Below are 15,249 nucleotides of genomic sequence, written 5' to 3' on the forward strand. Positions count from 1 at the left end.
GGTTTATTCCTCTTTTGGAATAAGCGCCAGAAGTTCTTAACCTAGATTGCAATGGGTTGTTATTATAATGGAAGTAACGCAACTGTGGAAGTGATTTCCATAGGAATTGATGAACTGTGCCCTGTACATTAGATTATATTTTTATTTTAATATATTTTTATGTGGAGCAAGTTTTTAATTATTATCTATTTATAAATGACAATCTATGAATCTAATCATTTTGTGAAGACTGGAAAATTATTTATCTTGCTTTGTACTCTTTGATGGTTCAGAATAACAACCGAATAAAGTTATTATTATTATTATTATTTTTATTATTATTACTGCCTCATGTTTAGAAATGATCTGGTGAAAATTTGATACTTGAACATCAATACTACGCAAGGTCAACTCCCTCAAGACAATGGGTTTATCAGTCCTTGGACATAAAATCACCCCTAGTTTTCCCAAATCAAACCATCCACAATGTCCTTGCCATTGACTGCAACATACATTTTCGTAAAAATTGTATGCCCCTGAAACTCTAAACTATCCTAAAGAAGCCTAACATGGTGAAATCAAAATGTCTGAGCGCGTTTTAGGATGACATCAATTTTATACAACTTCATTCCTTGCCACTTTTTGTTTAAAATGATCACAGATACAATGGTGACTGGTGAGCCTGAATCAGCCATTACATCAAATTCAACTGCCCCAATATGTACACTTTCCAAAGGTGCTTTAAAACCACCACTCAACATGTTTACATGAAACAAAAAACGAGGATCATAAAAGGTAGTATCAAATTTTCCAAACTATCATTGACCCCAGTAACAGTACTGACACTCACAGGCAAACCTGACTTTCTAACTCTGCATATGCTTTGAAAGTATCCAAACTTATTGCACTTGTTACATCTCCTTTTAGTTGCAGGACAATCACTACTGTTACTGAGATGCATTTTTGACCCACATCTATAACAATAGAATTTACTCCTCTTATTCTCACCTTTATCATCCCCTGGCTTAAACACAGTCTTATCTGCTTGTACAACACACACAGGTGGACTAGCAGTACCTGCCGAAGTGACAGTTAATGCTTCTGATGATAGAATAGATCTTTCAATCCCTTTGGCTATGTCCAGAACCTCATCAAGAGTGGGATTGTGACATGCTAATACTCTCTACTGAATCTTTTTCGATTCACAATTGAACACAAATTAATCCCTGATAGAGATGTCCACTGTAGCTCCAAATTCGCAATTCGCAGCTAGCACTCTCAGAGCTGTAACAAACTCTTCCACAGATTCTTCTCCAGGATGCTTTATTTTAAAAAACACATGTCTACCAATCATAACATTTGGTGCACCTAGAAACTTTCTCAAGTCTCGCTACTGCTTCCTTGAACATATTCCACCCATCACCTTGACCTTCTGCTGGCAATATTGGCTTCAAATTCTCAAAAATCTAAATGGCAGCATTGCCTAGCAACTAAATATTAGGACTAATTTTCTCTCCGGTTTAAAACTTACACCATCAATAGCAACAATGTAATTTTGAAATGTTTTAAACCCTTTCTTCCATGCCAAAACTGGCTTTCCAGGTACTGCTAAAAATAAAGATGGTTGATTGTACATTTGAGTATTTGCCATATTAAACAAACAACCAAGTTCCCTCCCAAAAATATGTATAAATTATAAGAATATTTGCCAAAAGTACTGATATACTATTATATCAAAGTGAGAATGTATCTTGTTTTGACATTATCCCAATGTGTGCGTGTCACAGAAATACCTTCTTGACACACCGTATGCACTGACAAAGAGAGTTACACCAAGCAAACAGAAAAGGTGTCCGAACCGTTGACTTGCTGAGAAAAGGTGTGCCAATCACCGACTCACCGACTTGCACTTGCTGAAGTAATCAGCTGATCCTGTTGTTATGGCCAAGATGACAACAATGCTGATACCGCTAAACTTCAACTAAGATGGCAACCTCCTACGTAATTGGCTTGCAGCAGTAACACACTAAAGTAATAATGTGCTCTAGACTCCAGCCAATATAGATACCACGAAAAATGTGATGACGGCACAAGCGTAGTACCGGAACAAAGATCTCTAGCCATGCATGCAGCTCACAGTCAGACAAGAAGACGAATGAGGTGTCTACTTGCTGTCACACTCCACACCGTCAACCACATGTGCCTCCTGTGACTGTTGACCGACTTCAAAAGATCTTGAAAGTTGTCAACAAATCGCACTCCAAACGGCACCGCAACCACAAATCCATGGTAAATAAAGTAACTTTAACTGATGCGATTCAGGGGTGAATGCCCAAAGTATACTCAACAGCTCCACAAAATGACTCCTGCAATGTACACTGTCTATTACTCTAGAGTAGTAGTTACTCACAGTGGGCAGACACTGAGACAAACACTCGTTGCCATTGAAAAGACGAGAGGGAGCCAGCTAGATCTAAATAAATATGGGTTTATTTAACAGTGTTGTTACAATGGCCCACGGGTGAGAAACACACAGCACGTCCTTCGTCTACCACCAGCTCCGCTCAATCTGATCTCCCAACATACCACATTCCCTTAACAAAACCACACCATCATTTGACAAGCTATACCATAACATGCCATAGACAAAGTTCTAAATTAATTAACATATAACGAGAGGGTGGAAAGCTATCTGTAACTTATGTGGCAAGAAATGACACTTTGAAGTGCAGTAGGTCTGAACGTAATATAAAGAAGGTGCAAGAGGTAAACTGTGATACAGATGACACCGGTGTGGATGTGGTATTATAAATGATTGGTTAGAGTATGAATGGTACAATTGAGGAAGTGCAAATTGAAAATACTTACATAAATGTTGTTTGATTCAGGTGTAAAGATTACCTTAATTCCCAGGGATGTTATTAAGGAAGAGTTAAATAAGTTAAATTGTACAGGCCTGCTATAGACATCAAGTGTTTAATGGAAATCCCATCAAATTACTATGACAGTTTGTAGGTTGAATTCAATTTAAAGGAACATATGCACCTTGGTAAATGTAGGTTCCAATAAAGGGTGACTCATTAATTAGCTGGTTTCATGAGAGAGCTTTAATGGTTCATTTAGATCTTAAAACAGTACCAACAGTCCGACTAAGAGAACAGTCAGGAATTAATCATGCTGGGATAGAAAGGTCTGACTATGAGAAAGAGTTCAAAGAAGCATTTAAGTAAGATTTGGGATATCCTAAGGATTATATTCATGTAACCAAGCTAAAGGAAGAACCACAACTAAATGCAGGGAAAGTCAGGAATGTACCCAGTAAAGTGAAAGAATCTATGGCCAAAGAGCTTAAAAAGCTGAAGAGGAAGTGGAGGTGACAGAGTGATTGTCACCTGTTGCATTAGCACGCATGGCCAACAGGGAGGCTAGGTTGTGCATGGATTTCTGCGATATGAAACAAATGTTTTGTGGTGGATAACTATCCTTTACTGAGTATAACTGAAATGCTGTCCATGATCAATCGGGCCAAACATTTTTCATCATTAGACTTGACTTAAGTTTATCATTAGGTGAAGCTGCACCACAATCACAAGAATTAATGTCCTTCAATAAGCTGTTTGGTGCAGCAGGTTCAATTTAATGGCTACAGATATCTGAGGCATAAGATCATGTTGGTAGTTATTGGACCTAGGAAGAAGTTAATCAGAGCTATACATGACCTGCCCAGCCCAACCAGCAAGGATGAAGTGGTCATCTTTTGGGGTCCAGGTGAATATTACAGCAAATTCATTCCCAATTTCACAGAGAAATGTTAGGGTATAAGGTGATTGCTGAAGGTAGGAAACAAAGCTTATTTGGACCTATGATTGTGAGGATGAATTCAAAGCCTTAAAACTTAATGCAGAGAAGGATCCAAATTTGCAGAGGCTTGAACAAGGTGACAAGTGAACTAGGAGCTGTAGCAGGCTATAAACATTTGACTGAGTTATCTTTGAAATGTGGATCTGTGGTAGCATAATGGCTAAAAGCAAGAACATGCACAAAATAATCAAGATGTCAAAAGGTCACATTTCAATTGGTCAAAAGATACTTTTTGAGCTCTAGCAGGGTGAAAAAGTGGAGTACCTTTGTGAAATCCTAACTATGATACACCATTCTGAACCATTGTCGAGTACAGTCATAAGCAACAATCAGTGTGTAATTATATAGACAGGTACAGCTTAAGAATTTTGGGGGCCTTTGGCCAAACGTATTTTGAAGGCCCCTGCTCGGAACAGCTTTGAATTTATTTTCCAATTTCAGTTCTTTCCTGTCTTTTTTGGCCAGGTCACTGGTAGTGCACGTGCACACTCATCCACATTCTAAATGTGTTTACATCTAATATTCAGGGATAGTGATGCGTGTTTTCAATATTGTAACACAGCAGCAGCTCACTAATATTACTGCAAATAATCTCTTTGACACCGTCTCATTTCTCATATGTGAGGTCCTGTTTTAATCTGAAAAAACTTTTTGGGGGATGTTTCATTAACCATAAACACAACATTACTCTGCAAAATGTATGTAATAGAATCTCACACTTCACCCACATTAAAAATAATTTAGAGGCAAACATTACTTAAAATAATCTCTTTAAGAATTATTCAAGATCATCTTGGCAAGACTCTGTAAAACAGAGTTGGATCTATTAGGGGCCCCTTGAAAGGCTGGAGCCCTGGGCCAGAGCTCACTTTGCCCAGTCCTTAAAACGTCTCTGTATACCGACCTAGAGGTTGGTACCCCCAAGACTATGCATGTGAGGTCATATATTTGAACAAAATAGAAATAATAACAGTGTGTCCTAAAGGTGCATGAGCTAGCCAGAATAATATATCTTGTCCCCATTGATGTCGATGTAAACTTTCTACTTACTTCTGTAACCCACTATAACAAGACAGATGTCAGCTTGGGACAGAAAGCACATAAGACCATGCCATGTGTAGTTCTTCTTACTGAGAAGGCAGCCCTTGTTTCGTTTCATTTGTCGCCCATTTTCTAATTTAAGGCATGAGCTAATAGCCAAACATAGAGAATCCTGACAATAAACGCATCTTCTTTATATGGTCCCCTCATGTTAAGCAGGGATTTTGGATCATATTCCTTGCCCATTTCACCCTACTAAATGTACTTTGAAGACCTTTTTGTGGTCAGACTGGGGACCACCTCGAAGGTAAAACAGAGACCGCCTTCATCTGTGCTAATCACTGATTTTTTTTCCCTTCTTTCTCCATCCCAGACACATAATGAAGGCTAAGCGACAGGGACTGACTGCCTAGGGAATCAGAAAGCTAAATGAACAGGTCCAAGCATGGGGCCTTCTCACTCATGAGAAACACACCCATCTAATGAAATATTACAATCAACTTTGTAAATGATGTTTATCAACTAATTGACAAAGAGTGTGATTGCATGATAACAGGTAGGAGATTGAAGTCTGCTAGCAGAGCAAGTCTTTTTTTAATTCTATAGGTGTGATTCGTTTAGATGAATGAGTAGGATAGGCGCTGCCAGAGATGCCAAACCCATGATTGCATTCAATTAACCCGGCTTGCTCTGATGCAACCAAGCCCAGAAATTCAAACAGATAAAAGGGCCGCGTCTGTGGCTTATCAACAGAGGGGTTCAGTCTCCTTCAGTCTTTCCTCTGTCCCTGCACTCGCTTAAGGTTTCTTTCCACTCTACATCCCTTACAAATCAGCCATCATGAGCATGAGGCAGACCTCTCGTGGAGTTGGGAAAAACTATAGCGCCGCTTCTGTTGGAGGTGGTGGTGCAGGTGGTGCAGGGAAAATGAGCTACTCCTCTGCTTCTCACTCTGGAGCTGCTAGCGTCGGCAGCAGAAGCCTCTACAGCCTCGGTGGGAAAAAAAGGATCTCCATCCCCACAGGCAGCCATGCTATTCGTGGCAATCTGCTCGGTTTTGGTGCTGGTGCTGCCAAAGGGGGGGATCTTGGATTCCCAACGTGCCCTCCTGGTGGCATCCAGCAGGTCACTGTCAACCACAGCCTCCTGGAACCACTCAACCTGGAGATTGACCCCTCCATCTCAAAGGTGCGCACAGAGGAGCGCGAGCAGATCAAGTCCCTGAACAACAAATTTGCCTCCTTCATTGACAAGGTAAGCTCCCAACTTTAATACCCTATCTTTGAAATGTTGAGCCCTTTGTAGACATACTGATGGGAGAGTGCTGTATTCCTCTCACTTCATCGCTTAAAATAATCTTAGAGCCCTGGACACATTATTTACAGCACTGAATGCAAGTTGCTGTTGGTTCATGCACCTTTTCAGTTCTGTAACTCGTATCAATCACATTAGTAAATCGCATTTTTCTTCTTCTTAAGGTTCGATTCTTAGAACAACAGAACCAGGTGCTCGAGACCAAATGGCGCTATTTGCAGCAGCAAGAAAAAAGTGGTAGCAAGAGGGACATCATTGAACCCATGTTTGAGGCTTACATCAACGGCCTCAGAAGAAATGCAGATAATTTGGTCAATAGCAAAGTCCGTTTGGATAGCGACTTGAAGCAGATGCAGGATATGGTGGAAGATTACAAGAAAAAGTACGTAAAACAGCATTTGTCAAGTGAGACCCTACCTAGTGTCACCGATTAAACGTAGATGAGACCTATATAAACAGTATTTCTATTTATTGTATGTTTACAAACCAAGGAACTTAAAACAATCTCCAAATAGAAGTTAAAATGTGTGTGAGCAAGTCAGTAGGCGCATGTGGTACAATACTGTGAGGCGGTGAGGCGCTTCTTGACTGAGACAGGGATAGACGGACAATAGAAAATGTATGTCTTCACTGTGGCACAGGTTGGTCACCCTAGATGGTATGTCAACATATTTACTGTAGCATTTAATTACTGATCAATATATATTATATTTTTAATACAAATTGCAAACCTTAATTGGCTATTTCTCATGAATAGCCCTTATTTATACAGCTCTCTCATTGTTATGTCTTGTTTGAGAACACTGCTGTCTCCAATACTTCTTGCTACCAATTCTTTAAACAATACATAAAGTGAGCATGAAGCGAGCTTTAGATGCATCTAGATGACTGTAACACCTTCACCTCATGCTATTGGCTATTTGGTGTTACATTCTGCCTTCCAGGAAGTGCTTTCACTGACATTCACGACGGTCTGTTTCATACCTGAAAAGTAAACCTAGTCATCACACTGTTTGTAACATTTAGTTCTTTTGAGTCTACCAGATATTCTCTACATATACTGTTGGTTTTACGGTCAGACAATCATTGTATGCTGTGTAGATTTTACAGTCTGATAATCCCGATCTAATCTTTATAAATAGTCCAGATTGTTTAAATCGGATCTCCTGAGCCCATCTTCAAAGCCACCTTTGCCACAACGCTGTATTATAGGAGCGTGCTCACGGATTTAGGGGTTGGGCTTGTTTTGGGAATAAGAAACAGTATCTGGAGACTAAAACGACTTTCAGTATATAGAACCTAAGGTTTAATTAGAGCCCTTGCAAAGGCAGAGCAATGAATATATTACTTGCCTGCTTCTTAAACTCAAACGTTGGACTTTTATATAAAAAAAATCTACCTTGTGTAAGTGAAGAAGCTTCAGCGTGTTCTGCAAGGGACAGAGTGCCCGAGGCAAGCATGGTACAGAGTTAGTGCCACAGACCATGCAGGCGTGGAAGTAGGCATGCTTCGCTCTCTGACCATCTTCAAGTCTTAGCTACTGTTTTCACCACTGACCTCCCTCTTCCTCATCCCGACAGGTATGAAACTGAAATCAACAAGCGAACAACGGCAGAGAACAATTTTGTGGTGCTCAAGAAGGTAAGCAATACATGCACAAGTGATGGGGTATGCTTCTTACGAAGCACACGAAGAGAAGCATGCAGAGCACAAGCCTGACAAAATAATAATAAACCTGGAGGAACATGAAATAGAGACCAAGAGAAGAGACCATTTACAATAACCTTTCATATTCCCTTCGCAGGATGTGGACGCGGCCTACATTAAGAAGGTGGATCTGGAGGCCAAGGTGGACTCCTTGAGTTCAGAGATCCAATTCCTCGAGTCCATCTATGAGGCGGTAAGCTCTCTTATGTTGCATTACAACCTTCAGATATGCGGTTAACCTCCCACAACCAAGATACTAGATTGCCAAGACTCCTGACTGAGATTGGATTGACAGACGTCGCAACTCTCACTTTGAGTATTGATTTTAGATTGACAGGGTTTCTAAATGCACAATATCACTACTGACTGAGCTCCGACCAGTTGAAGTTCTAGGTTTCATCATATTGCTCTATTTCTTTTATTTTGGGTGGATTCCAGGTTACAGCATCTTTCTTTTTCCACACTCTTGGCATGAGTCCTAGGCTCTGTATCCCTACTCTGAAATCCCTTTGGCAGGAGGGCAAGCTCCAGTAATTCTAGCCAAGCCTCACTAATAAGTCTCTTTTTGGTTCCCATTTTCCTCTACTAAGGTTGCCTAGATAGCTACGCTACATCAGATATACATTTCTGGAATCCACATTTCTGTGCCGAATTTTCACTGAGCAGAGTACAGTCAGGGCAGCAAATGACTGGAGTTGGCTTCCAGTACAATGTGTCCTCTTTCAGTGTTTCTGCGCTGAGTTTCGATTGGCTGAAGCTTTGACTCCCATAAACCTGTGCTGTATAAACCTGTACCGAGTTTCCTGTGACAAGAGCCCATCTCCTGCATTCCAGTACTTCTGTACTGCTGTTCTGTCGGCAGGTGTTCTATTTTCAGCCCAGCTGTACTGCGCTTCAGACAATAGTCCTGGCTCCAGTATTCACCTGCTGAGGGTTTGTTGACATGAGTCCTGCTCCCATAGGAATGTACTGAATTTCCAGTGACAAGAATCCAGTCACCTTTGTACTTATTTGTTTATTTATTTATTTGAGAGTTCTCTATAGCGCTCAGTCACTCTGGACTATGTTGGCGCTGCACGCATAGAACAACAATTTAATGTAGCAGTAGAAGTAACAATAACAACATTTAAAACAAGGAACATGACTCTAAAACGTATCAGGGAGTGGGACGTAATACTGAAGGAGATCTAACAGGCTTCATCTGGAGAGGAGAGGAACCCCAAATATACATCACATTGAGCTTGCACTCAGTGGAGTCTTACCTCCTGTATTTCTGTACTGAGCTTCTGTACCAGGAATCATGTCTACAGCATTTGTGTACTGAGCTTACACATCTTGCATCCAGTATTGCTGTATCGCTCTTCCCGTAATAGGATTGCTCTCTGCAGTACTCCTTTAGAGTGTTTCCATTGCACACCCTGGCTCCAGTATACCTGTATCAAACTTCTATGTGCAGATATCTTGGATCCACTACTTCTGTACTTCCTCAGTCATGAGCTCTTGTTCCCAGGAGTCTTGGCCCCAAAAATCCTATAATGAGTTTCTGTCGACAGTCCGGGCTCCAGTGTTCCTGCACTGAGGTTCTCTCTAATCAAATCCTGGTCACCATAACCCTGCACTGAGCTTGCTGTGACAAGAATGCATTCACCTGTACTCCTGGATAGATTTCCCTTTCACAGGAGTCCTGCCACTAGTACGTCGGTACTGAGCATGCAATGGCAGGAAACCATGCATTTCTATACTGGTCTTCCACTCCCAGGGCCTTTTGCGCCATGTTTCTTCATCATGTTTCTGTCGATAGTTCTAGACCCAGTACTTTTGTACTATACAGTACTTCTGTACTGAATTGCTGTACGCAGAGTACATTCCCCAATTGTCGGTATCGTTCTGTCACTGAAATTGGTTTTGGATACCACTACCACCTGAACCAAGTTGGTGGCTTCAGGCATTGTGAACACATCCCTGTGCTGTATATCAGCTTGAACCATTATTTATTTAGATGTGAATTGAACTCAGATGTTTAGCAGTATGGCTGAGGTTGTCTATGTTGCTCAATGGGAACGTATAATGTTAGATGGGATTACACATAGATGGGTGCAGTGGTAATAGAAATCCTAGCATAGACGGTGAAGCAAACACCATAATAAACATTGAGTGCAAACGACATCTTCATTTGATTTACAGCAAATGGCCGAATTGCAATCACATATGTCAGACACGTCGGTCATCCTCTCAATGGATAACAACCGGCAGCTGGACTTGAATGTCCTCCTGGCAGAAGTCAAAACTCAATACGAAGAGATTGCAAACAGGAGCAAACAAGAAGCGGAGCGTGAATTTGCAAACAAGGTATGAGACCTGGAAATAACAAAGTACGCTTACTCTACACTGTGGACCAATGATCAAGTATTTAGGATGCTCCCTAAATGAGAACAAATGTCACTTCATTAATTGTCATTGTCTTTCAAGGCAGAAGAGACATTCAATTGACACAGGATAAAGGTAGAGGGTAGAGAGAAATTATATATTGGGAGTATGTGCCACAAAACCTGGGTTATGTATGTTTACACTACCTAAAACATCTCAGCCGTGGAATGGATCATAGGAAGCATGTCAATTGAAAAAGAGTGAGGAGACCTCACAAGCTGATGTAGTACAACTTTTCTCTTTTTAATTTTTAGCTTGTATTTTCCTGTGGTGTTTTCGAATCTGCACTTGGGGAGATCTAGAGATCTTGGGTTCCTTTCAAAAATTTGAAGTAGGTGAGGTTTTCCTTTGGCTCATTCCAATTTCCTCTTGTTTATGACCCTCTAGTTCCAGAAGCTCAAGGAGGTGGCTGGACAACATGGCGATAGTCTGAAACACACCAAGAATGAGATCTCAGACCTGACCCGGCAAATACAGAGGCTGAAGGTTGAAATTGACAGTGTGAAAAAACAGGTATGACATGGAATTTTAAAAACACTGGCCTACCTGTGTGCACAACAAAACCACTAATGCACATATTTACAGGTTGGGCATCTGCAGACCTACTTTTCTGAAGAGAAATGCTCATTAAGATAATTTAAAAGAGCGACAAATCTCTACGTTCCTTTGAAACACACCACAAGATCTCTCTTTTTGCTGAGATGAAGCATTTTCATTTTTTCTTTTTTCTGTAGTCTACCCCTTCAGATGCGCATCTTTCACTTCTCACGTGATAAGCGCGTGGTTAATTACTTTCTCTGCTCTGTTGCACTGGTTCTTATAATCTCAGCTGCTCAGAGACAATTCTTTTTTCACTTAAACATGCATTGCATTGGGCATCACAGTAAGTCAATGATTTTTTTCTCAAACCGTCAGTTTCCTAGGCATGTTAGATACAATGAAAAGTGCAAAATTGCCCATAAGTTAACTACATGAGCAATGATGTTTCTAAATACTTGAACAAGATGTTCCTATTGCTTAGCTTGAAAACAGATATCTCTCAGGACATTAAGCACATCTCACCATGGCTATGTTTTCCGTTTCCCAGATCGCAAGTCTGCAAAGTGCTATCGCAGAGGCAGAGGATCGTGGAGAGCTTGCCCTGAAAGATGCCAGGCAAAAGCTGGGTGGACTTGAGGCCGCTCTACAGAAGGCCAAGGAGGAGATGGCTCGCCAACTGATGGAGTACCAGGAGCTGATGAATCTCAAGATGGGCTTGGATGTAGAAATTGCCACCTACAGGTCCCTGTTGGAGTGCGAAGAGAGCAGGTGAGTGCACAGCTTGGAGTCACACGGGTACGCAAATAATCAATCTAGTCCAATCCATGTAAGCACCCACTGCACATTAATGTGAAATTCAGTGTGTGAACCAGGTTTGTGAAACCCTCCCACTGTTGTCCTTTTTAGTAGGATTTTCAAAATAACAGAGCTGATGATTCTTTGCATACAGACTAGCCGGCAGCAGGGAATGTGACCAGGCAGCGGACTGTGCAGCACAGTGCGCCCTCGCTTCTGATAAATGTCAGCCCCATATACAATGAACAAAGATTAGGTCTACAGCCAGACCATTCTATTCTGCACTTGATGCTGCACTCGAATTGAGGGCCCTTCCAGCATCTGCCCAGTGAATGCAGTAATAAGGGAAGGAGCAGCTACACAGAGGCACAGTTGTAATGATGCAGTCCTTATAGTGGCGGTCTTCGAGAAGGTGTCATAGTCACAGAATAATATAAATCCAGATAATCTTTGGCAGTCTAATCCAAAAGTAGTGAAGCCTTTAGGCCACACCCTCCAATGAATAAGCTTTACACTGTGTCTGAAGAACGAGATTTGGTCTATGAGGCAATCAGTATTCTTAGTAGCACTACAGCCATTGTAAATTTGTGGACAAATCTTTAGATGAAAGGAAAAAGGGATGCGGACAGACAGTACATTGTCACAGTGATTTCATTCCGATGCAAGATCATGCATAGTATTTGTCCTAAAAGTAAATTTCAGCCAGTATTTGGTAATTTAGAATTAGAGTGAATAGTAGTATTCATTTCCGAGTGAAAGGAAAAGGAGAAAGCATTATGGTGCACATTTGTGCTAAACAGAAAGGAATGGCAACTTTTTGCATAGGTACCTGAAGATATGAAACCATGGCCTTAATTTCTGTGCATTGGTGTGTGTATGCCTGACGTAATACAGCAATAGTCGAACACTATTTCTGCTTGCTGTTCCTGAGTGATCTTCTTATAAGTGAGAAAAACTAGAGCTGCAGTACCCTTAAACTAACTCTACTTTCTTTATTTTTCAGAATGTCTGGCGAGATTCAAAATTCTGTTAGCATCTGTAAGTGCATTTCACTATTGTTTGCACCTGTACCTATATTCATATCCTTAAACTTGTGTCATGTTTGTTATGGTTGCAAATGCTAGAGCTCACCAGCTGATGAAAGAAGCTTGGATGGGGAATTGTATCCGCCTGCCCTTCAGCAGCTTCGTTTGACCATGGCTCTGCTTTCAGTGCAATGGTGTCCCATATAGCAAATCTTTCTATGTATAGAAATCGTGTTCACTTATTGTTTGAGCAAGGCATTGATATGTTCTCTAGAACCGATACCAGGGATCTCGAATATAGGATCAGACTCAGCACCAAGTTATCCTATTTGTTAATTCCCCGTTTTTAACCTGCAGCCAATGTCTAGGAATGAGCCTTTATCCCTAAAGTTGTGACAGTCGATTGTGCAAGTGCCAGAGGAGCGTAGGCATTTAGGGGCATATTATCAAGGATGGCGTTAAAATTATCGCCGCTTTAGCGGTAGGAAACTGCCGCTAAAGCGGCGATAATGGGCTTGATAATATGCCCTTCAGAATTCCAATAGAAGTCCATGTTCTGGTGTGAACATAGGCTTCTATTGGAATTCTCTGCGGCATATTATCAAGCCCTGCTTTAGCTGCAGTTTCCTGCTGCTAAAGCGGCGTTAATTTTAACGCCGTCCTTGATAATATGCCCCCAAATTTGTAGATATGAAATAAAGCCAGCGCTCTCAAGATGTTGTTCTCTTTTAATAGAGGAGTTAATTTCAGACGGTTAACTGTGACCTGTTTTTCACTACAGCGGTAGTCAGCAGTGCTCACAATCCCACTCCAGGAGGTACCAGTGGACAAAGCTATGGACAAGGAGCCGGTGAACAAAGCCATGGACAAGGAGCCGGTGGACAAAGCCATGGACAAGGAGCCGGTGGATACAGCAAGCAGAGTTATAGCTCAGTGGCCGTGGCCTCAACAACCTCGACCTCCAAGAAGAAGTTTTATTAAGTCAGAAGGTTGCCAGACCCCACGTGAAAGAAGAGCTTTCCTGCCGTCTGACTGCAGCACTGACCCCCTGGAGTCCATCCAGCCCACCTCTCCTCCATATCTCCCTCATCAAAAAAGACTTTACTTGCAGACCTCAAGCTGCCAGTATCTGTGTTATCCCACGGTCAGACAAAGTATTTACACAAGCTAGTCCACCAAGCAGATATACATTCCTACTGACTTAACACCTCACCTGGGGGTCAGAAGTGGAGATAATCTTTATGTTGAGAAAATCAGTGGTATTTGAGGGAAGGAGAGGGGGTGATTGCAGTGGGCTGTTATTCTTACATTTCCCTTTGCTGGTGGAGCCATGATGCCTTTAGGCTCTATGCCACAGAATTAGTTATTGCTGCACTTCTGTCTTTACTTGAGCGTCTTCGCACTCTTTACACCAGGGAATCTTGTGTTCACCTGTTGCTCTACCTGCTGTATGTCAAGATCATAGTGGTGAAAGGACCCATTTAAGAGCCACTTAGGAAGAATTTTTAGGATTGTCTATTGACAAAGAAACCAAAGGCCAAAATATATAATTGATTTGCCTTCCGTGGGGTGTAAAGTGCCAAAGACGGAAGAAAGATCTAGTCCTATCTTCTTGAGTGATGGACCTTACAATTCTGTTAAACTTTGTTGTTTTCTTTCTAATACTATGAATTTATAGGATATGCACTTCATCCCCACAATCTACATTTAGACAACGGTTCATGATTTCTACATGTAACACTTGTGTAACTTCAATTTCTGAGCGTACGAGACCGGTGGGCTCCCTGGTGTCCTATGTACATAGAAACTTCCTGGTATTGCTGGTTGTCGGTGCTCAGGGCTGGGAGCTCCCAACTCTCTTGTGTCTCTTATTAAACTGCTTTTCAAATTCAACCTGTGTTTTTAGTCTTTGTGTTTCAACTCTTGGTTTCGCTAATAGGGCAAAAGCAACAATTGGAAAGTAGTAGAATCTGTGATGCACTGATAAAGTAAAGTTATAAGAAATGTAACTTAGTCCTTCTCGTAGGGGGCCAACACCACCACCAGCAGTATAATACATTGACTTGTTGACAATGAGTATAGGAAAGGTGGAATACAAGCACTTCAAATAGATCAATGAATATCCAAAATAAGGCACCCCTCAAAAGTCCACACTTTTACCAGCTTGTTCGATAACTACTAAGAAAAGAGTTTACCTGACGGAGCCGAAGGTGTTGGAGATACGGCCACACTTTCCACCAGCCTCCTCCTGAGCGAAAGGGCTGTAATTAAGGTCTGTGACTGAGTCGTTCATTTATAACACCTACCTATGGAGGCATGGTATGCTTTTGCTAAAGTTCACAACACTGTGGCATAATACGGTTCTGAAGGAATAGAACAAAGCTATTTCACAACTGTTCCCACTGAAGTGCTCCTTAACATATGCACTAATCTTGATAAGTTTTCTTTTGTCACCCATTATTCTCTCTTCAATTCTCAGTTTGAGCCATTTAAATCTTATCATGGCTGCAGCAAAAGTGGCATACTCACACTGTGTGAAGTGCACACAACCAGTGATAAC

General features: G+C 41.3%; 1 protein-coding gene across 1 annotated transcript; it reads left to right on the forward strand.

Annotated features, from left to right (window-relative positions):
- The first annotated feature begins 5,621 nt into the window (after positions 1-5,621).
- On the forward strand, positions 5,622-14,582 carry LOC146833185 (keratin, type II cytoskeletal 6A-like). The gene is made up of 9 exons (XM_085600842.1): positions 5,622-6,135; positions 6,360-6,577; positions 7,776-7,836; positions 8,000-8,095; positions 10,087-10,251; positions 10,717-10,842; positions 11,417-11,637; positions 12,668-12,702; positions 13,471-14,582. The coding sequence occupies exons 1-9, from the start codon at positions 5,722-5,724 to the stop codon at positions 13,668-13,670; spliced, it is 1,536 nt and encodes a 511-aa protein (XP_085456968.1). The 5' UTR covers positions 5,622-5,721; the 3' UTR covers positions 13,671-14,582.
- The last annotated feature ends 667 nt before the right edge of the window (positions 14,583-15,249 follow it).

This window comes from Triturus cristatus, chromosome 4_2 (assembly GCF_964204655.1).
Source record: "Triturus cristatus chromosome 4_2, aTriCri1.1, whole genome shotgun sequence".
NCBI lineage: Eukaryota > Metazoa > Chordata > Amphibia > Caudata > Salamandridae > Triturus > Triturus cristatus.